The sequence below is a fragment of the Phyllostomus discolor genome, chromosome 13, assembly GCF_004126475.2.
Source record: "Phyllostomus discolor isolate MPI-MPIP mPhyDis1 chromosome 13, mPhyDis1.pri.v3, whole genome shotgun sequence".
Classification (NCBI taxonomy): domain Eukaryota; kingdom Metazoa; phylum Chordata; class Mammalia; order Chiroptera; family Phyllostomidae; genus Phyllostomus; species Phyllostomus discolor.
The window spans coordinates 21,185,401-21,206,900 of NC_040915.2; the positions used below are offsets into that span (position 1 = coordinate 21,185,401).

Here is a 21,500-nt window from a genome sequence, read left to right on the forward strand (position 1 = left end):
ACACGGGCCATACACTGGCAGGCCACATCCGCCCCACAGGCAGACTTTGCTGGGCCCATGCCAAAAATTGAGCTAGTTGCCAACAGGAGATTTTACATAAAAATCCCAACTTCTGGCCTTACTTACTTCAAGGACGGGAAGGTCAGAAAATTTGCAACCTCCGTGCTGCCCCAGCCACTACTGGAGGGGGAGGGGGCTCGCGCGCTCCACTCTGCCCCGGCGGCACTGTCTACGCCACGCACTTGCGTGATCCTCCCGGCCCTCTGGGCTTCTGAATTTGCAGCCCTGTCCTGACGGCACAGGCTGCTTCCTCCCCTGCGTCGTCGGTGCCTCCCCTGGGTGGTGCCTCTGTGTCTGCTCTGTGGGCTCGCTGAGGGTCCCGTGTCCCTTGGAGCACTGCGCTCGGGCTTGGGCTCGGGCTCAGGGCTGTGTACACAGCAGGAGCATACTACGTGCTTCCTCTCTGAGCCCAGGCATGGCCGTGGTGCTCCCGCCAGCTGTGAAGGTCCCATTTAATAGAGGCCCTGGGTCCACCTGCCCTGTGGCCCCTGAATCCTCTCCCACATAAGCTGCGGCTGCTTAGCCACTGCCCGGACAGCTTCTTAAGCTGCGGATAAAGAGTCGCCGGAGGTGCTGCGGTGTTGCCGAGGAGAGGAGCTTTTAACCCACCGCTGTCCCCGTGGCTCCCTCTCCCGGGGGGCCGGGAGGAGCCTGGGGGTAGAAGGGAGGCTGGAATCAGCAGTTTTCAGAGGGTATCGGTTCCAGGTCTGCATCCTCAGGGGATGGGGGACCGGGGAGGTGGGGTCATTTCAGGTGTTTACTGGGCCGGGCTTCCCCTTCTTCAGGCCTTTCTCTGTTTCTTCTCCTAGAGTTGCACTTGACCCATCGTCTCGAATATCCAGCTGTCTGTCCAGCTGAGGTTTATTTCTCTCTTTCAGCTGAAATCCCAAACATCCCCCGAGGCCAGCTAAGATGTCTCGGCCTGGAGGAAGTCTTAGCTGTGAGGTCAGGATGGCTCTGGGTACGAGAAAACCTGAGAAGCTTGTAAAAAATGCGTTCGGTTTCTGTCCCGTCTGCGAGTCCTTCAGTCCAGGCAACAGCCACCCCCACTCCAGAAGATTCAGGCACGAGACACACTTTGGGGACCCTGTTTGGACTCATGGAGTCCAGGGCTGGTAGGCAGGACCCCGGGTGACAGTTGTGCTGTGTGGGAGCAACGTGCCCCTCTCCCCTCAGGGCTTCTCTCTTGCCCCCCGCCCCGGGCCAGCTCTCTGGGCTCCTCCCAGGGGCCAGGGGTCGTGGGGGAAAGTGCCCCGGGAGCCAGGAAAGAGGGGATGGGTCGGGCACCAGTGCTGGATGGAGGGAGGACCCCGACACCTGGCCCCACCTGAACCAGGCCCAGAGGGGTTTCACATTCTTCAGGCAACAGCTCGGGAAAGGAGGGCCCTGGTGCCGGGGGAGGAGGCAGGCCGGGAGCCCCAGCCGGAGCGGGCAGGCGCTGTGCCCCTGGTGGGAGGGCCTGGGCCCAGGGAGAGTGCAGGAGTGGCCTGGACAACCCCACCACTTGGCCATAGGATGAGGGGCACCCCACGTGTGTGGTCCTGTGGCAGGTGGGTGGAGGCTTCCAGGGTAGACGTGGACACGCCATGCACAGACAGGTAGACTGAGGAATACAGAGTGGGGACCCCGTGAGTGTCATGTGAACTCGTGGGAAGTCGGGTCCAGACTCCCGTGCCTGCCTCCCAGGCAAGGCCACGCTCCTCTGTCTCCACCTCCCTCTGCAGGGCCGCTGCCCGATCATTCAGCCGGGACGGGCGTCTGCCTTGGGGCCGGGGCTGTCTCTGGTGACCTCTGGGCCTGGGCCTGGAAAAGTGAAACCAGCATGTCACAGCCACCCCAGAGGCATGAAACCGGTGGGGGGTGCAAATGACCCCTCAAACATCCTCTATCCCATTTTTTTGGTGTTTTGTTTTTCCTTAAACTGTCGCCTATGGGCCTGTGCCCATTTCCGCCTGGCACTGGGCTCCACGCTCTTTATTCTGAGAACAAAGCTTCCTTCTGATGTTCCTCCTGCTGACAACAGGAAAAGGGCAGGCGTGGCACCGGGCCTCCCCCTCCGCCTCCTCTCGCTGGGGGCATGGGGCAGCCTTTGTAGATGCTGGACCCCGGCAGCTCCAGGGGGCTGGGAGCGGGGGAGGGCGGCGGCAGCCTGGTCTACATTCCTGCTGGTGGCTGGAGCCGCCCCGCGGGCCCAGCTCTCAGACTCAGAAGTTCTCTTTCGGTGGCCACAAGGGTGGCCAAGGACCAATGTGGTTGTCTTGTTTTGGTCCAAGCACATAGTTGTCCCAAGACACTGTTTGATGGGGCTCTGTTCATGTGACCACTTTCTGGGTTTCAGCTGGCACAGGTGGGGTACTGGATTGGCCTCCAGATGACCCCGGTCTTCTAGGGGCCGCGGAAGCTGAAAGGTGTGTTCACATGGGCAAGGCAGCAGTCCCTCATTCAACAGTTCTTTTTAAGTAAGCATCTACTTTGTTCCAGGCATTTTTTTTTAAGGCACTGGGACACAGCCGTGAACAAAACAGACCACGACTTGGGGCTGACATCATAGCGGTGGGACAGAATCAACAAACCAGCACACGCCAGCCCTGTACTAGCTGTCAGTCAGGTGGTGAGGCATGCCTGGAAGAAAGATGAAGCTGGGTTGGGGCCAGAAAGTGTGGCTTCAGGGAGTGGCTCTGCTGCGTCAGGTGGTCACGGAAAGTCTCTGGTGTGGGGACAGTAGATGCCGGGGCGGGGGGGGGGAGCTATGGTTTGCCCGGGGAAGAGCTTTCTAGGCAGAGGGAACAGCATCGCAAAGACTCCTAGGCAGGAGGGTACAGGGCGTGCTGAGGGGACAGCGGGGAGGCTGGGGCAGGAAGAACAAGAGCCGTCCTGGCGGGAGGTGGGGCCCAAGGGCGTGTGCGGGGTCTCCGAGCCCACCGAGAGGCCTCTGTTGTCCAGTCTGAGCAGAGGGGAAGCTGCAGAGGGGCTGGGCCGAGGCCTGGCTCGCTTGGATGTGCAGGGCTGCCGTGGGGAGGAGGGGCTGGAGGGAGAGTGGGATCCCAACCAGGCGGCTGCTGCAGTCCCTTGGGCAAGGGAGGATCTCTGGGGGGCACGGTCGGGGAGGCAGCGGGGGGCTGGACTTGGACCGATTTTGCAGGATGAGTCAGGGGATTAGATGTGGGGCGTGAGAGGAACAGGGTGCCTGTGGCAAGGTTTCCGCCCCAAGGACAGTGTTGGCGTTTACCGCAAACAGGGCAGGCTGCAGGACAGCGGTTTTGGGGAGAAGAACGGAGATTTCGGGTCAGGGGTGTTGAATTGGCATGGACCCCAGGGTGGGGGGCTGGTGCTGGGCCTGCAGGGTCTGGTTACTGAAGGGGCGGTTTCCCCAGGGGAATGGGGGTGTTCTGTGGGACCTCCCTGGGCACCGAGAGTCTGGCCTGTAAGAACGAAGATCTCCTGGGCCCTTTCTGGTCTTTTCTCTCTTTGCAGACCTCCTGGACGGAGGAGAAAGGCAGATTCTGTGGACTAATTGTTACAGAGTCGGCCTGGGCACGTCTCTCGTGGGTGGGAGTTCCTCTGGGGCTGGGAGGGCTGGGAGCCCTGGGAGGGGAGGCTGGAGGCCATAGGCCTCGCCCTAACTCTGCTACCAGCACAGAGGGCCTTTCTCTGTGCCCTGGTTCCCCCTCCTGTGCACAGAGCCGTTGAGCTGGCCCCAGGCTTCTGAGGTGGCCGGGAGCACTCGAGGGGGCCGAACCGCACAAGGGTCAAGGGCCTGGGCTTGCAGTCCAGGCATGGGTGTGCATCCTTTCTCTGCCAGGGACATAACTCCTTGGCCGTGAGGCTCCCGGCAACACAGCCTCTCTGAGCCTCAGTGTTCCCGTCTGTAAGCAGTGCCCGAGGCACAGGCTCAGTGTGAGGGTTAGGTGAGAAAGTGTGGGCGCAGCACTCAGCGAAGGCCCTGGCCCACGCTGCGCCCGCTCAGCAGGCCGTTGGCAGCACTGACCCGTGGAGTCGGCCAGGTTAAGGGGGTTTTGCCTGGTGGGTGGTGGGAGCCATGGAATATTACTTAGTAGGAGCATGTTGTATGTGTGGTTTGAAGAGGCAGCTTTAAGTGTAGAGATTTGGCTGAGCCCCTTCCACCTGCCAGAGTGAGAACTGAGGGCTGGCCCTGATGGACTCTCCTGCCCTCTGCCACCTGAGGGGTGTCACTGACTTGGCACGGGCAGCCTCCGCCTTGCGTGGGTCCCTTGGCATGGGGGTGGTCGTTTCCCCTAATGTCTCCTCCAGGACCCCTTGTCCCTGCCTCCCAGGGCTGACCTTACGGAGTGTGAGTGAGGGGCATCTAGGGTGAGCCGACAGCAAGTGGACTCGAGTCGCAGGTAGGGCCCCAGACAGGGCCAGTGGGGGCGGGGCAGGCCTGGAGTGGCATTCCACCGGACACTTGGATGTGGCCTCGGTCCCTGGTGTGGGTCCGGGTGGGGTGGCGTGTGCTGCTGTGGAGCCGGGGAGAGGCTGACAACGGCGGAATGCGGCCCCCTCGGGACCACACTTCAGTGGTGCCCAGGCACGCCGTCCCACCCTGTGCTTTTGCAAGCCTGTTTCCCAGCAGTGGAGCTGTGCCAGGACGGCCAAGGACATTTCAGAGTCCCCCAGGGCTCGCCGCCAGGCTGTCACCAGGCAGTGCTTGTTTTCCCAGGGTCCGAAGGTTTTTAGGGATGGAGGGGGCTGTGAAGATATTCCAGGGACTTTTCTCAACAGCTGGGTAAATTGAGAGAGAGCAAGGCACTTGACCAGGGTCTCACAAGGCCACCTCCCACCTGTCACCTCCCTCTGTTCCCATATCCCTTGCGCAGACTCTTGGCCTCCTGCCCAGATGCTTGCAACAACCTCAGTCTTGTGGGCTCTCCAAGAGCTTTGTTTGTCCTTCCATTATCGTAACCTTGCCATCGCCTGCCAGATGCACACCCTGTTGGAGTGTGCCTGGTCTCCTGGCCCCTCTGTCCCAGATAGAGCAGCACAGCACCGAGGTTCTGAGCCCAGGCCCCAGAGCCAGACTGACGTCAGTTCGAATCCCAGCTCTGCCCCTTCCTCGCTTGGACACCTGGGGCCAGTTGCTCCACATTTCTGAGCCACAGTGTCTCCATCTGAGAAACGAAAACGGTAGCAGTACTTAATATGCAAGGGTGTTGTGATGGTTAATTGAGATACTATATGAAGTGCTGGGTATAATACCTGCAGGGTGAGCACAGTCATGGTCACTGTTGCCTCATAAAGGCCATCAGTGCAGGTGACACTGAAAAGCCAAGGGCGTGGAGGTGAGACAAAGCCCTGGACCGGGAGGCGGGAGATGCAGGCGCCAAATTCGCTCTCAAGCACTGCCTCCCTGTGTGCTTTTGGGAAGTCACTCCTCCGCGGGGAATGCCACTTCCCTTCTGTGAGGAAGGGAGAAGACATCCCAGCTCTGTTCCTACGAGGTGGTCATGTGACGCCAAAGCAAAGTCTGTGAAAAGGCTTTGCGTCTGTGTAATGATTTAAAAATGGCACAGTGGTGGCTGTGGTGTGCTGGTGGTGATGTGGACGTTGTAGCCACAACGGTGGACAGCTGGCTTGGCTGGAGGCCGGTCAGCCTGCAGATGCCCAGTGCCCACGAGGGCTTCCCATCCCCGCCTTCTCCCGGCCTCCACCAACCTGCCTTTCACATTAGCCTCAGCGTTTCGAGCTCTGTGTGGGAGGTGCAAAGACCCGGTGGCATCCTCCAAGCCCTAGTGGGTTTGGGCAATCTGTGGCTGATGCCACGGAATGCAGGGATTAAAGCCAGACACCGGGTCGGATCTCAGCTGAGCAGTTTGCAATGGGGAGCCTGACCGAGTTGCCTGACTGCCTCGAGCCTCAGTTTCCGCACGTGTGAGCTGAGGCCCTGCTGAAGTGGGGCCGAGCAATTAGCAAGGGGCCCAGGACCCAGTCGCATCCCTAGGATGTGTTTCCAGCTGGAGTGCGGTGACTTACAGACTCATTGACTGCAGGGAGTGGGGTCCTTGTGCCCATTTCTGGGGCTGATATGCTCCCTGCAGAATCGCCCAGCTGAGAGTTAGGGGGGCCCTTGGAGCCACCTGGCATTATTCCATTTTACAGGTGGGTACAGAAGGCCCAGGAAGGAGTCACTGAGGTCACGAGCAAGGCTGGGACTGGGTGAGGCGAGTGGGGCCTCTAGAGCCAACTCGAAGGAGTGTTTGCTCGGAGGTGGAGGTGGCGCTTACTCCCAGCGCCACCGCCACGCTGGAGCCAGCCTCGCCCAGGAGGGCTGCCTCCGTGATGGCTGTGCCGGCTGCCTTGGATGCCTCGCCCGCCTCGCCCTGGAGGTCTAGGACTGGAGCTCTCCTCTCCTGACCCTGTGAACTGTTTCCTGAGCCTTGGGAGTGCGGGGACATCTGTGAGGCACCTTCTAGAGTCTCACTGAGGCCCCCTGGGTCCCATTAGAAGGAGCCTGTGATATGTAGGTCACCCGGCACTTTCTGCCGAGGCTCTGCTCACTCTGGCTGTCTGCTCCAGAGAATGCGAGGGCCTCCTGCCCGCCTCCTGCTCCCTCCCCGCCAGCTGCGCCTCTGTGCGCGCTGAGGGATTGAGCCCCTCACCACGGAGGTGTGTTGGCAGCGGGCTCTTGTCTCTGTGACAAGCCCCAGCAAGTCTGGAGGGACAAGGCCACTTTCATGTGGGCCTTGAGTCTCCACAGGCCCCATGTTACACCCACCAGGACTCCAGAAGATTAGGGGGCTTCTGCAGCTCCAAGTGCCTCAAAGCTTCCCCTCCCTCCTCGTCGCCCTGCAGCGGTACCTGGCCTCCTCCGCTCTGGCCCCAGGGCCTGGAGCCTCTGGGATCCCCAAGGCTTTCACGTCTTCCGGGCAGACTGGTCTCCGTGTGTCTGTCCACCTGGGCCAGTCCCCCCATCACCCCCACCAGGCTTGCTGGCTAGGCCTCAGGTGACTTGGTCAGAGGTGGCCAAGACTGCTAATTCCTGCAGGGGTGCCTGGGATTCACCTGCGGCTGGCGGCGTCCTGGGCCACCCTCATGGTGTGACCGAGGGGTCCTTGGACAGCCTGCCCCGTCTCCCTCCCCAGGTCCCAGGTGACCAAGCATGCCATCTTTTTTTTTTCCTGTGGCTGCTCTCAGGGCCTGAAATTCCGTTGTTAGCAAGTTGCCTCTGCCCTCCTTGGTGTCCTCTAAAAACGCAGGAACATTGCAGGTGGACACTCTTACGTGTTTGCTGCCGAGAAGTGAATCTGGGCCAGCCTGGCCCTTTTCCAGCTGCCTGTGTGACCATGGGGGGGTTGCTTCTCCTCTCTGGGCTTCCTAAGTCCCTTTTTTGGCTCTAGTGCCTGACGCCTCGGCATGGTTTGCCCCCTCCACACTGGCAGTCACCCTTCTTCCCCCTCTACAGGGCGGGGCGATGGGAAGGGCCTGGCGGGTCAGCTGGGGTGCAGTAGGGGCCAAAAGCCAACGTCACAGATGCTTTGATCACCAGCTGGCCCCACCAGGGCACGTCAGTCTTTCTTCCTCCTCCTCGAAGGACAGGTGGGGAAACTGAGGCCTAGAGCAGGGGAGGGCCTTGCTCAAGGTTTCATGGGCGGTCAGGCGGATGTGCTTGCTGCCAGTGAGGGCTCCTCCACTCCTGGCTGCTGCCTGTCTTTCTTTCTCTCATAAGATTTTATTTACTTATCTTTAAAGAGAAGGGAAAGGGAGGAGGAAGAGGGAGAGAAACATAGATGAGAGAGAGAGAATCATCAGTTAGTTGCCTCAAGTATGTGCCCTAATCGGGAATCAAAACTGCGACCCAGGCATGTGCCCTGACCGGGAATCAAACCAGCGGCCTTGCGCTTTGCGGGACGATGCCCACCCAACCAGCTGAGCCGTACCGGTCAGGGCACCACCTTTCTTGAGGGGGACCAGAGGACTATCGGCACAGGGTCAGGGATGTACTTTCTCTTCTTTGGTGGAAGGCAGCTCCGGCGGGGTCCCTGCCTGCTGGAGGGGTCCCTGGGCCGGGGGCTGAACTGGGCTGAGGTTCAGGGGGTAGGGGCTGGTGGCCTCTGAGGAGAGATATGGTGGGGGGCTGGAGGCTTCTGGGGATATGGTTGGTGGCTGAGGGCGCCCCAGGGCCACCTCCCTCTGTCCCGCCCTCCCTGCTGGGGAGGGGACTGGGCCGACTGTGATGCCATTTGTCCTGGCTCTGGGATTAGGTGCGGCTGTGCTGAGTGAGGAGTGAGGAGCCGTGGAGAGGACGCGGAGAAGTGACGCGGAGCTGAGTGGCTGCTGCCTGGAGCTCGGTGGGTCTTGTCGTTCTTTCCCTGGCCTCCCGTACCCTCTGCCCATGGCCTTAGTGCTCTCCATCCTGTCCAGGCCTCCCAGGTCTGTCGGGGCGTCCGTGTGCGGCGCAGGGCGTGCGCATGTGCAGGAGGGCCCAGTGTCCAGAGGTTGGGGCAGGCTGGCCCTGGAGCCTGGCGCTGGGTCCCTTCTGCCTTCAGGACCAGAAGCAGGTTCCTTCAGCGTCCTAGCCTCTGGGGCCACGCCAGGGCTGGCCTGGCAGCTTCCCCATAGAGGAGAAGGAGGTGGCGGCTCAGGGGTGGGAAGGAAGGACGGGATCAGTTTCTCTTGTGACTTGTCCCGGCAGCTGGGCTGGCAAGTCCACAAATCCACCTGAAGCCGACAGGTCCGAGAGTTCGAGATTCACTGCAGGGCCGCAGGGGGGGCTGCAGCGGCAGGGGCTCCCGGCCGCCCAGGCGTTGCGTTTGTGGCTTCAGTCCCATCTGGACCTGGACAGCCGCGGCTCCTCAAAGCCGGCAGGGCCCCGGAGGGTTTCCGTGTCCTTCGCTGGGAAAGTGCAGTCGCAGCCACGCTGAGTCTGCGGCGCCTGTCGGGGGAGAGCCCAGGGACGGCCGTCGTTATATCCTGGAAGGGTTCTGTGACCCCAGGAGGCCATCAGCTTCTGGTCCAGCTCACTCCCCACATCGTCCGGGTGAAGAGACAGGGGCGCAGAGAAGGTGGGGGCCAAGCCCGCAGGCAACAGGGAGCGGGTCCAAGGCTCTGGGGTGCCGGCGTGGACCTCCAGCCCATGTGGATTTCGGCTCCTGCATCCATGAGACGGAGGCCCCCAAACACGCCTGCTTCTCGGACTCGCTCAGGGGGCACCCGGCGACCTGGGGTGGGCAGGTGGGCGGGCAGGGGCTGGGCTTGACTGCCATTCCTCGGCTCCTGCTTTGGGGGGCAGACAGGGGAGGAGTTCAGGGCACGAGAAGCTTGTTTCTCCCTCACTGGGACTGCATGACGCGTAAATGGGGTCACGGGTGGGACAGACGTGCTCGAGGGCCGCAGACCGGGAGGCACGTCGGTCACCGTTGTCCTTCTCGGTGACGGTTAACTGAGCTCTGCCACTTCTGACCTCCGCTCCGGCCTCTCTCTCCTCTTCCTTAGTAGGAGCCCCCACTGGGGGTGTGGGGCAGCCCCCTTTCTCACCTGGGGGCCTGCCTCTGTGGGCAGCCTTCTGCCAGTGAAGGCTTTCTTTTGGGTTAGCCTATGTTTTGGCAGCTGGGCCGGTCGCCTGCAGAAAGCCTCTCTCTGGGTATGCTTTGGGCTGAAGATCTGGCTGGAGAATGGTCTGGAATGCTGGGCAGCAGGACTGTGTAGGGGTTACAAGCAGGGGCTCTAAGTGGCCAGGCTTGGGGCTGTCCTAGCTCTACCTTTGCCCAGCTGGGTGGCCTTGAGTCAGTGGCTTGCCCTCTCTGAGCCTAAGTTTCCTCATCTGTGAAGTGCACATCTCAGTGATGCCACCCCTCAGGATGTGAGGACTGGGTGTGATAACTCAGGAGAAGCGCTCAGCACAGCCTGGTGTGCGGCTGGTAAGTTACCAGGAGCTCAGTCCCTGACGGCTGCCGTCAGCCAGGGAGATTATGATGTTTACAGGGAAATAGCGTTCTGGTCTTTTTGAGTGCCTCTGACCTGAGTTTAAGAAAAATAGTTAGGGGTGGATTTGAGTGTGTCGTAAGTGGATTTGGGGATTGGGAGGAGGCAGCCCTATTCTGGGAAGCGGAATGGGCTAATGAGGAGCATGCCCTGTAACAGGCCTGCCCATCTCGGTCTGCGTTGGGAGCTTCAGGGGGACTGGAGGGGAGCCCATCCTCGGGACCGGACGGCAGCTGGCCCCGACCTGCCTGTCCCCACTCCACCCCTCCCACAGCTGTCCTGTTTGTTTGCTCCGTAAGCCCTTTCTTCAGAGCGGGTGCAAAGGTAAACGCTCAGCTCAGAACCTGTTGGGAGAAAGACAAATTCCCAACCAGCAGGTCTGAGTTCCTGAGGTTTCTTGCTGGGCATTCCCTGCCAGGAAACCCACAATGAATCCCTGCTGAGAACCTGGGAGTGAACCAGGGTTTTAGGCTTTGTTTGCTTGCGGATTGACGGATGCTTTGTGGGGCTGCCTCCAAGAAGGCTTATTTAAGGTTGTTTGTAAGTTAAAACACACGTAAAATGGGTGAAAACAAAGGCAGAAAAAGCCCCATTCAGCATTCAGAGGGAGTGGAGAGTGATGGGAGGTCCCAGGCGAGCTCGGAGGACCTGTGCGAACGCAGGTGTCTCTGTGCTGAGGGTCCCCGTCACCTGCTCACTAGCTCTGAGCTCTGGGACAGCTTGGGGGCCCCTCTGGGCTTCAGTTTCCTCGTCTGGGACAGGAGCAGGAAGCAGGTGATGGTGCTGTCCTGAGGGCTCAGCAAGAGCACGCAGCACAGGAGCGTCCTGCCTCGTAAATGATATCCACACTATTGATGCGTTCAGCTTGGAGATGCTTCGTAGCCGATTCGAACAGGAGAGGTAACTGGCCAGGGCACGAGGCCCTTGGGTACCTTCCATTGGTAGGAGACCATTTCCACCTGGGAAAGCTGCCCATGAAGCTGGGCCGCCAGAGTTCCAGTCTTGAGAGCAGCCTGACATCTGGCTGCGTAAACCCGGCATTGCGTGGTGGGACACAGAGCGGGAGGGCTCGTGGAGGGCTTTGGAAATCCACAGCTGGCCAGGTCCAGCCTCCAACTACTGCTGGCCTGGGAGGGCGCAGGCAGGGTTTTCTTGGACAAGAAAACAGGCCAGGGTAGGCGGGGGTGTGGCAGGCCTGGCTAGCGCAACCCCAGGGGACCCTTTCCTCTCTCTGGGCCTCAGTGTCCCCGTGTGTCGCTGCAGGGTGGACTGCACACTCTTTGGCCCTGGACTCGGAGCCAGACCGCCAGCAGTCCCTCGGTGGCAGCCCTGGCCTCCAGGATGACTGACGGGCAGCAGCTTGGCCCCGGGCCAGGCGGCACTGCAGGGCCGTGGGGGTGGGGAACACAGCAGAGGAGGGATTTGCTCCTGGTCGGGGCCTCCCAGGGGTGTGACTGAGTGAGCTGGAGGAACTCCTGCACAGCTGGGGAGCAAATGTGGAGGATTGTCTGCCCTGCGCTGTGCAGGGTGGGTGGGGCGGGCTGGGGCTGGGTGGCTGGTGCGGCGAGGTGGCTGTGGGGTGTGGCTGGTGAGGTGACTGTGCTGGGGTGTGACAGGCAGAAAGGGACTGGGTCAGCTGTGGGGAGTGTTCCTGGGATTGCGTGTGGGGCTGTCAGACCCTGGCCTGTGGCCACCTCTCCGCCCCCAAGCCCAGGGCCCATTCACACACTTCCAAGCCTGCTTCCGAGGCTCTCCCTGCACCTCCTCCCAGCGCCCCAGCCCCGCTCCTGTGCCTGTGGCCCACCTGCCTGTTGATGGCACCGTGCGAACACAGAATCCCCACATGAGTGTCTGTGCACTCATGTGCACTTGAATGCGGCAGGTGCAGGGGACATTGTCAGGAGTAGCCCAGGCGAGAAATCAGATCTGGGCTGGGTGAGCAAGTGGGGCTGCAGGGACCTTCATTTGCCCGCGGCAGCCCCGCACCAGAGACGCAAAAGCCTGGAGCCCAGAGCCCTGCATCTTCAGTGCCCAGGGCCACGCTTGTTCCTAGCTGTGCCCGGTCAGCACAGAGGGAGGGAACAGGGGCCGTCGCCAGCTTGTCCCGCACTCCCAGGGTGCTCCCAACCCTGACCTCCCTTCTTCTCTTTCTGAGTCCACTAATAATTTGATCTGTGCCTTCCTGAGCCTCAGTTTCCAAATCTGTGAAATGGATAAGTTTATTAACCTATGTCACCATGTGCCAGGCATGGGGCTCTTCTATCCATGTCATCTCTCTTAGTCCGGCAGCACATCTAAAAGTAGCATAAACCCCAGTGTACACTTGGAGAAACTGAGGCTCAAAGAGGTTGCCAGATTTGCTCAAAGGTCATAGGCCAGTAAATAATGGAGGCCGAACTTGAGCCTGGGCCGGCTGGCTCCAGCCTGAGCCCGTAACTGCCTCGCCGGCAGGCACCCCACTGCCACCCCTCAGACTGTCGGGGTGACACGGCCTGAGGCAAACGTGCGGCCCTTGGCAGGGGGCCTGCTGCACACAGGAGGCACTGAATGCGCTCAGGTCACACGATGAGTGCCCTTGACCACGAAAGGTGCGAGGAGTTTCGTCTCAGGAGCTCTCGGTTGCACCCCCGGAGTCCCCCTGTCCATCCAGGGCGGAGCCAGACACCCTCCCCAGGCCTGATCTCTGGAGAGCTTGGTCTCTGGGAAGGCCCGGATACCGCTGCCTCCTTTCTCTCTGGGCCCCAGAGAGGGTTATGGGGGAATCAGAGCATTTCAGAGTGGAGGGTGGGGTAGGGAGTGACTTTCAACTCCTGAGCAGTGGCCACAGTTACTGTGGTATTTCCCGAAAGTGCGGAGTTGCCATGGCGTCTCCATGACAACCAGAGCATCTCATTCATTATCCCCAGCACCTTGGCAGGGAAAGCTGGACCTAGGGCTGGGAGAGCACAGTGGGAGCCTGGCTGAGGGCTGGAGGCCTCTGTGACTGAGGCCCCCTCTTGCTGTCCCGCATCCCGGCCAAGCTTCCCCTGCAGGCTCTGGACCCCCTCTCATGGGGTCTGAATTCAAATTTCAGCTCTGCCACCAGCTAGCTGTGTGATTTGGGGCAAGTGACTTAATCTCTCTAAACCTCATTTTTCTCCATTGTAAAGGTGAAAATATTATTAATTTCAAGGATTAAATGAAATGAGGTGTGTGAAAGTGCTTAGCACACGGCCAGGCTCACGGTAAATGCTCAGCACACGGTAGCAGTAAAAGTACCGATCACAATGGTTGTGATGGTATTACTGGTTTTTTAAAAATAGAACCCCCTGAGTTTCATGGAGACATGACAAGATTTTGAGTCAAGATTTAGCACTTTCCTACGTGACTGTGACAAGTCACTTCACCTTGAAGCCTCAGTCTTCTCACCTGTAAATCGGGGATGATAACAGCTGTTCACTCCTTCACATCCTGGGTACTCAGTAAGGACCGATGCCTGGGGAGTCATGGGAGCGTCCGGCATCAGCCAGACCTGCCCCTGTCCCCCAGGACACCCAGGCATGTGGGGAAGGGGAAGAAAGAAGACCGGTGTTTGGGGAGGACCTCCGTGTGCCAGCTGCCAGGCGGGGCCTGCCCATTCAGAGGCCAGTGAGTCCCGGTCCTGCCCCGGGACCTGCAGCCTGCAGAGTGCTGGGCCGGCAGTAGAAACGCCCACATCTGCTCGGCATGGAGCGCACGCTCAGGTGCACCCAGAGACCGGGCAGGGAGCCAGGTGAGGGGGGAGGCTGGCCGTGGGACTGTGCTGACTGGAGCGTGCGCGGCCGGCCTGTCTGGGGCGCGGGCGTCAGCGCCTCAGCTGCTGTGGCCAGTGGGGATGTGTGCCGCATGTCACCAGAACGTGCTGTTTTTCTTACTCATTGGTTTTAGAGAGACAGAGGAAGGGGGAGGGGGAGAGAGAGAGACATTGATTTTATGATCCATTACTTATGCGTATATTGGTTGATTCTTGTAAGTGCCTTGACTGGGGATCAAACCTGTAACCTCGGTGTACCAGGACGATGCTCCTCCCACCTGAGCTACCCAGCCAGGGCAGAATGGGCTCTTTTTAAAGACATCTTGGAAGTTCTGACTTTCATGCAAAATCTCCTGAATTTAAATCAAGAGAAACGTTTTACTCATCAAAGGACGCCTGTCTGCGCCCTGGTCTGGCCTGAGGGCCCTGGTCTCCAGCCTCTGGCTGCCTAGTGGGGAAGGGTGGAGCCTGAGACACGGGACCCTCTTGGGACAGGGGTGGCGTGGCGCATGAGGAGGACTTCAGGGAGGAGAGGGCACTGGAACTGGGGTCTCGAAGGGTGAGTAAGTGCCCCAAGGGGTAGGGGGAGAGATTCCAGGCAATGGGAACTGCATTAGGAAAGCCTAGATTCATGGCCAAGATTGGCGACTGGGTGGGAGAGGCGGGGGTTTGGCTGGTGATGTCGGCAAGGCGTTCGGGGATGTTAAGGCCTGGCCCGCAGCTGTCCTTGAGGCCTCGGTGGCTCTGGGGGGATTAGAAACCCTCCAGTTCTCCGCCTCTGGAGCCAGGGCTCTGGAACGCAGGCTGTGAGGAGGGCCTTGAACGGCCTTGGAGGGGGTTGCAGTGGCCGGGCAGCACCAGAGGCCAGCACGCTGGAGGCCAGCACACTGTTTACAAAGCTCCTGGCTCTCCCCCGCCCCTACCCCAGGGGACAGGGGCTGGCGGGCCCACTCCCTTGCTCCCTTCACCCTCTCTGGAGCCTGGGCCCGGGCTTTGCCACGGCCTCCTCCCTGGCCTCCTGACCTCAAACCATCTGGCCCCTCCCCGCGCATCCATCCAGTTCCTGGGAAAGGCCACAGCCCCTGAAAATGGAGATTGAGAGAGAGCACGCACAGAGCTTCGCAGTGTTTCGTGGGCTCCGTTCTCACCCATGTGGCCAACACACGAGACGGGGCGCATGGTGACAGCGCTGGCCCTGCGCACTGCGCATGCGGCTGGGCTCTGAGCTCTGCAGACGGATCAGCTCGTGTAATCCCCACGACCGTGGGAAGTCTGTCAAGTTCCCCTGCTTTCCAGACGAGGAAACTGGGGGCACTGAAAGTTAAATAACTCGCCCGGGATTGCACAACGCCTGGGCGCTGGGGCCAGGGTTTGCACGAGGCCTCCTGGCTCCCGTGGTGACCGTAAGGCGCTGTGGGCCTAGGGCGTCAGGTCCACGGGTGGTCTGGGGTCATGGGGCCTGGACTTCCCAAAACCACTGCAGCCTCTCCCAGGGCATGGGCATAGCTTTGGTGAGAAAATGCTGTCTGATTCCCACAAGGGTCTGTGTCCCCCAGAAGCCCGAGATGTCGCCAGTGGCTTCATTAGTGCACACGCTGAAAGGCTGTCAGTGCAACAGGCTGGGGGTCAGCGACCACAGCGCCCAGGCCTGCCAGGGCAGTGGGGTTGGTGGTCCCATGCCTCGGTGGCAAGCCTCGCACCACTGGGGCAGCTCCGCCTCCACACCCACTGCATCCTTTCCTGGCCCCAGGCCGAGAGGTGGGGCTCACCTTGACCGCAGGGCAGAGGGCTGCCCTTATCAGTGGGCTATAGGACACAGGTGTAGCCTGGGTACAGATAGGACCAGTCAGCCAGCCCTCCTGACTCCGCCCAGGAAGCTTGCCCCTTTTCTCCTGCTCTCAGCTGGCGCTCAGAGTCCTGGAAAGCTCCCCACATTCCCTTGACTCCAGGCCACGGTATGTGCCCCTCCCCCCTCCCACACCTGGTCAGCAGTTACTTGTTCTTCTGGTCGGGTCAGGTACCACTTCCTCCAGGAAGCCTTCCTTGGGCCTTCCCCTCCAGGGATGTTAGGTGGCCCTCAGGTCTTTCAAACGCCCTCCTGGCGCACTGCCCCCCTACACTGCAGGTGCCTGTCCTCTTGGTGGCCTTGGACTCCTGTGGTGCTGGCAGGGGGCCCAGAGAGGGGCTGGGTGTGCGTGGGGTCACACAGCGCAGCACAGCAGCACCGGGAGCCGGCTTGGCGTCTCGGACGTGTCCTCGTTTCATGCCCCTGCCCCTTGCTCCTGAGCACATCTTTCAAAAACATTTATTTTTCTTATTTTCACAGAAATAATAAATGATTCTTGTAGAAAGTTTAAGAAACAAGCAAAAAGAGGACAATATAAACCACTCAGAGATATTCATTGTTAACTTTCCTTTTGTAGTTAGTACCAGTTCCTGGCCTAGGCATAAAAATTTTTACCCCAAGTGTGATGCGGGTAAAAATTCATACCCGTTTTTCGCTTTCACGGTCGACACGGCGACCATACATGTGTGTCAGTAAACGTCTCCTCTGACCTTTGCGAAGGGCTGCCCGGGACGCCGTCACCCACTTGCATCACGATTGCCAAAGGCAGTCCCCATGCTAGGCACTCGCTGCTGCAACGCCGCCCTTTACTGCTACACTGACGAACGGCGCTGGGGTTTGTGTTTCTGCGGGGAAGTCTGTATACACGTCTGCAGTCACTGCCTCTGGGACGAGGTCCTCAAACGAAGGTCAGGGTCTCTGGGTGCTGTGCCCGTGCCGAACACCCCAGGTAGCCTTGGAGCTGGGGGGGACTTGGAAGGTGTTCCCCCCGAGTCTGTGTCTGAGGTTTGCCTTCCCCCCCGGGCTGCACCAGCCCAGGCCCTCTCACCTTCTTCTCCTGTCCCCATCCCCACCGCCCTGGAGTGCTGTCCCGACCCCTTTCCGAAGCTACTTCGGCTCGTGTTGAAGGGAGACTCGAGGGCTCTGGTGGGGGTTGCTCTTCGGGGGTGAAATTGGGTCCTGAGTGCAGTGGGTGTGCGTGTGTGGTCTTCATGAACTCTCCAGGGAGACTGGTCCAGGCGGCATGCCTGTCCCGGGTCAGCCCAGGGGCCTGGGTGGACACAGGCCCAGGAACGGAGATGCCTCCCTGCCCACCGGTCCCTCGGGATCCCGGAGTGTGGACGGTGGGCACGTGCCCTGAGGGCGAGAGGTGCCGGTTGCATTGGGGCAGGTAGCGGGAGCTGCCGTTTCTTAAGTGTGTCCTGTGCCCAGCTCCTCCCACTCATTCGCCGGGTTCTCCCTCGGCCCCAGGCCTACGCTGCAGGGGTGGCGATTTCGCAGATGCTGGCACTGATGCTGAGAGGGGCCTTCTAGCACGGCTAAGCCACTGACGCCTCACAGCTCTGGCCTGGCTGCTCTGCACGAGCCTCGGTCTTCTCATCCGACAGATGGGGCTGCTGGGCCCGTTCAGAGAGAGAAATGGGGGGAAGCACTGCGGGTAATTGAGGGGAATGCTCGCGTGAGATTTAGCATTCCACCTCCAGCTCCCAGGTCTGGGAAGTGTTTATTGTCTCACTTCTTCCTGCTTCTGGAGTTTTCTTGGTCTAGTCTTGGACTCCGATAATTACAGTAAATAGCAACGGCCATTGTAGACACCAGATGCTGCTGTAAGTGACATATATACATCATCGGACTTACTACCCCCGTCTGTCTTGTGGGGTGGGTACTGATGTCAGCCCCATCCTGCAAGCAGGCAGACTGATGCTCAGAGAGATTAAGGAGCTTGCCCAAATCATTCAGCCAGGCTGGGCGGCAGCACTTGAACTTGAACCTGCCTAGGTCAGGTCCTGTGCATCCACCGTCAGTGGACCCCCAAAGCCCACACTCTGACTCTTCCCTCTCTGACTCTTCTCTCCGCAGCCTTGGCCCCGGGGGCCCCACCAGGCCAGCGGCATGTGGCACCCCCGGGCCTGGCCAGTCTCCTCCCGCCAGCTGCCCGGCCGCCCCAGGAGGCCCTGACGCCCTGGGGCACTTCTGCTGTGCACAGGACCACGTGGGGGTTTGCCATGGTGACATAAAGGGGCGCGGAGGAAGGAAGGAGCACAACCAGCCTGCGGACGGCGCCCCTGGCTGGGAGGAAGGGCCCGCGGCCCGGTCCTCCACTCCTGCTGCCCACTGAGGGCCTCGCCTGACAAGTGTCTGTGAATTTGTTGGTCGGTGGACGACTCCGGCATCTCCTCCCTCGGGGGGCCTCGGGGGGGCCAGGGCAGGCCGGGCGCCGGTGGCCGCGGTCTCGAGGACCAGGATGCCCGCCCTGGCGCGCCTCCGCAGGCTGTGTCGGCACGTGTCCCCGCAGGCCATCCTCTTCCTGTTGTTCGTCTTCTGCCTGTTCAGCGTGTTCGTCTCCGCCTACTACCTGTACGGCTGGAAGCGGGGCCTGGAGCCCTCGGCCGACGCCCCCGAGCCCGACTGCGGGGACCCGCCGCCCGTGGCCCCCAGCCGCCTGCTGCCGCTCAAGCCTGTGCAGGCGGCCACCCCTTCCCGCACGGACCCGCTGGTGCTGGTGTTCGTGGAGAGCCTCTACTCCCAGCTGGGCCAGGAGGTGGTGGCCATCCTGGAGTCGAGCCGCTTCAAGTACCGCACGGAGATCGCGCCGGGCAAGGGGGACATGCCCACGCTCACCGACAAGGGCCGCGGCCGCTTCGCCCTCATCATCTATGAGAACATCCTCAAGTACGTCAACCTGGACGCCTGGAACCGGGAGCTGCTGGACAAGTACTGTGTGGCCTACGGCGTGGGCATCATCGGCTTCTTCAAGGTATGCAGGGGCAGGAGCTCCCGACTCCCCAGGCAGTCAGGAGTCCCAGCTAAGCTCGAGTCCCATCCCCACTCCCATCAACTGAGTGCCCGGCTCTTCTCGTCTGTAGAATGGGTGTAGTGGTAGCGCCTGCCCCCAGGGTTTCTGTGAAGGTTAGATGGGCGAGCGTGCACGAAGCATTTGCAGCAGGCCATGCTGGTGCCCAGTGAGTGCTTTTCAAGGCTTGGGTTTCATTAGGGGCACAGGGCAGGGGCGTTGCTTACCGTGCATGCAGCTCGGCCCGCAGCAGGCGTGCTGCTGGGGGAGGCCCCGGGGATGGGTGTGAGGCAGGAGAGGATGTGCTCTGCTAGGCCCTCAAAACCTGTCCTGGCGGTCCTCCTGAACGATGGGGTGGGGGGTACATTCCCATTTTGCAGATGGGCAAACCAAGGCTCAGGAGAGTGAAGTTATGTGTACGTGTCTGTGCAGCCTGTAAGTGGGAGAGCCGGGATTTGAACCCAGACTTAGAGAGTTTGGGCTCCGGATCACAGGATCTTCCCCCTGGGCTGTGGTGGAGTGTGGGACGTATGCACCTCCTGAACCCGAGCCAGTTCGCATTGGGGGAAAGGGGAGGAAGAAGTCCCAGTGGGCAGGTAGGTGAGCTGCTCTGGGCCCGGTGGGGCCCCGAGAATGGCTGCTGGATCAGAGTCCTTCGGAAAGTGTCAGTGGAGACGCTGTTCTTGGGGAGGGGGAGGTTGGGGGCAGCTGGGTGGGGCACCCAGAGGCGCTGGCCAGGGGACTGTGGCCTGTCAGATGGAAGCAGGCACTGGTTGGGACTCTAGTTGGGTGCTGGGGAGCATTCGTTCCTCAGTTCGGCAAATATTTACTGAGCACTTAGTTTGTTCTGAGCCTGGTGCTAGGTGCTGGGGACACAGTTGTGGTCCCAATGTGCCAGGTCCCTGCTGTCATGGAGCAGACATCCCACTGCCACGGACTAGGGTGGGTGACGGTGAACAAGTAAACGTACCACGTAGTGGGCGGCGATACTTTCAGAAAGAAACAAAGCCGGACAAGGGCATGGGGTGGGGGGGGTTGTGGCGATGGGTGTGGCACTTGGGACTTGCTGATGCAATGGCCGGGAGAGTGAGAGTTGTCCTGGATAAAGTGGCTGGAAGGCAGTGGGGGAGGAGTTGTGTGGCCCTCCGGGTCAGGGTCCTTCCGGGCAGCGTGGAAGGAACTGTGTGGGTCCCAGAGCAGGTTCTTGCTTGGCATAAGTCGGGAGGGGAGCAGGAGGTGGATCCAAAGTGGCCCCTGTTCGCTGTCGGACGGCCCTTCATCCCCAGGCATTTGTGGCCACCCTTGTGCATGGGCCCTGTGCAGGGAGGAGCCCGGTGTCGAGGCGGGTTTCCCGCAGCATGTCCTCTCCTGCCTTAGTGCAGCAGGGGGCTCTGCCGCTGGCGCAGGTGTTGTGGGCCCGGTCATTGAAGGCCCTCAGGAGCCCTGCAGTGGAGCGCCCTGGTGAGGCTCATTCCCCAGCTGGCTCGGTCACAAAACCCTGCACCTTGCAGGGCACAGTCTGGGGAGTACTGACCTGGCTCATGGCTTTAGAGTGGCACATCAGACGGTCTTCATGGTCTGTTTCTCCTTTTCTCCCGGACTCTGTACCCGTTCCTGCCACGAACTTCATCCAGACTGAGTCAGAGCCCCAGGCCCGGAAGCTGCAGGATGGCTGGCATTTCTTGAGTGCTCACCCAGAGCCACGCCCTGTCCCGTATGCTTGGCATGAATTAACTCACCAGCCATCCTCCAGGCTAGGCAGATATCTTGCTCTCAGAGAGAGGGAGACAGAGGCAAAAAGGGGTGACGACATGTGCCCGTGCTCACACGTCCAGCGAGTACCGACCTGGGGTTGGAAGCCAGGCGCCTGGCCCTTGAGGCCTCAGTCTTAACCACTGTGCAGTGAGCCCAGGAGCCTCAAGTACCATTGACTTAGGATCAGAGGGCACATCCAGTGCACAGAGCCCCCAGTTTCTGGGAACCAAGTGATGGGCCAGTGTGACCAGGCACAATTGGCTTGACAGAGAACTTGATCCTGTCTAGCCCCAGTTCCTTGCTCTGCAGGTGAACACGAAGGCCTGGAGGGGCAGGGGCATGCTCAGTCTCATTGTGGGTCAGTGGCAATTCCAGGTCTTCCTGCTCTTCCTACTCTATTGTGTAAAGACCCAACTTGTGACTTTGCAGCGACTTGTTTTAAGCAGCAACTTGTGACTTTTTACTCTTATGGGCGCCCTCTGGTGGTCAAGATACTTTTTTTTTTCTCTCTCTCTACAAAGCCTGCTTTGGGTCAGCCAAGCCCAGGCAGTTTGTGGGCCCCGGGGATCTGGAGACTCATTTTCCAATCGCTCCTGGTGCTGGAACAGGGGCAGAAAAGTCCAGACCCCCGTTTAGGTATTTTTGTTACTTAGAAGCAGAGTGACCTTGCACAGGGTACTACCCAAGCCATCTGCACAGTGGGGCCAGTCACAGCTCCTGCCTCACTGGGCTGTGCTGAAGATAAAGCAAGACAGTGGACAGAAAACACGAGCACCGTGTCTGGTACCTGGGGCCACTCAGTAAATGGCAGCGGCTGGCTTTGCCACCTCTGTGTCAGCCAACAGCTGCTGGGGGCACTTAGTCTTGTGGCTCTGAGTCCTGAGCGCATGTGGGGTCCTTTAGAGTGGGAACAGGTCTTGGTCAGGAGCCCAGTTCCTGGACGGACAAGGGCCACCTGACCTCCTGTTTGCACACTCACTGTGTGTGAGCTCATTGCCTTGCCACCTTACCATGAGTGATTTGCACAACTACCCTGGGAAGTAGCCCTTTCTTTCCAGGTGAGGAAGTGAGGCTCACAAAGTTACATGGGTGTCTGGGGTGACACAGCTGGTAAG

The 21,500-nt window shown here is 60.3% G+C and overlaps 1 protein-coding gene across 5 annotated transcripts in view; it reads left to right on the plus strand.

Moving 5' to 3' along the window:
• Positions 1-21,500, plus strand: part of NDST1 (N-deacetylase and N-sulfotransferase 1) — a 57,231-nt gene that overhangs the window by 10,750 nt on the left and 24,981 nt on the right. For 4 of the 5 annotated variants that reach the window (XM_036014189.1, XM_036014186.1, XM_036014187.1 and 1 more), the window contains one exon: positions 17,697-18,594. In XM_036014189.1, coding sequence (XP_035870082.1) covers positions 18,082-18,594 — 513 coding nt within the window. In that variant the 5' untranslated portion in view covers positions 17,697-18,081. Of the gene's footprint in view, positions 1-8,242; positions 8,367-17,696; positions 18,595-21,500 lie in introns of those variants that run through there. The other variant, XM_028527552.2, reaches the window with a different exon arrangement.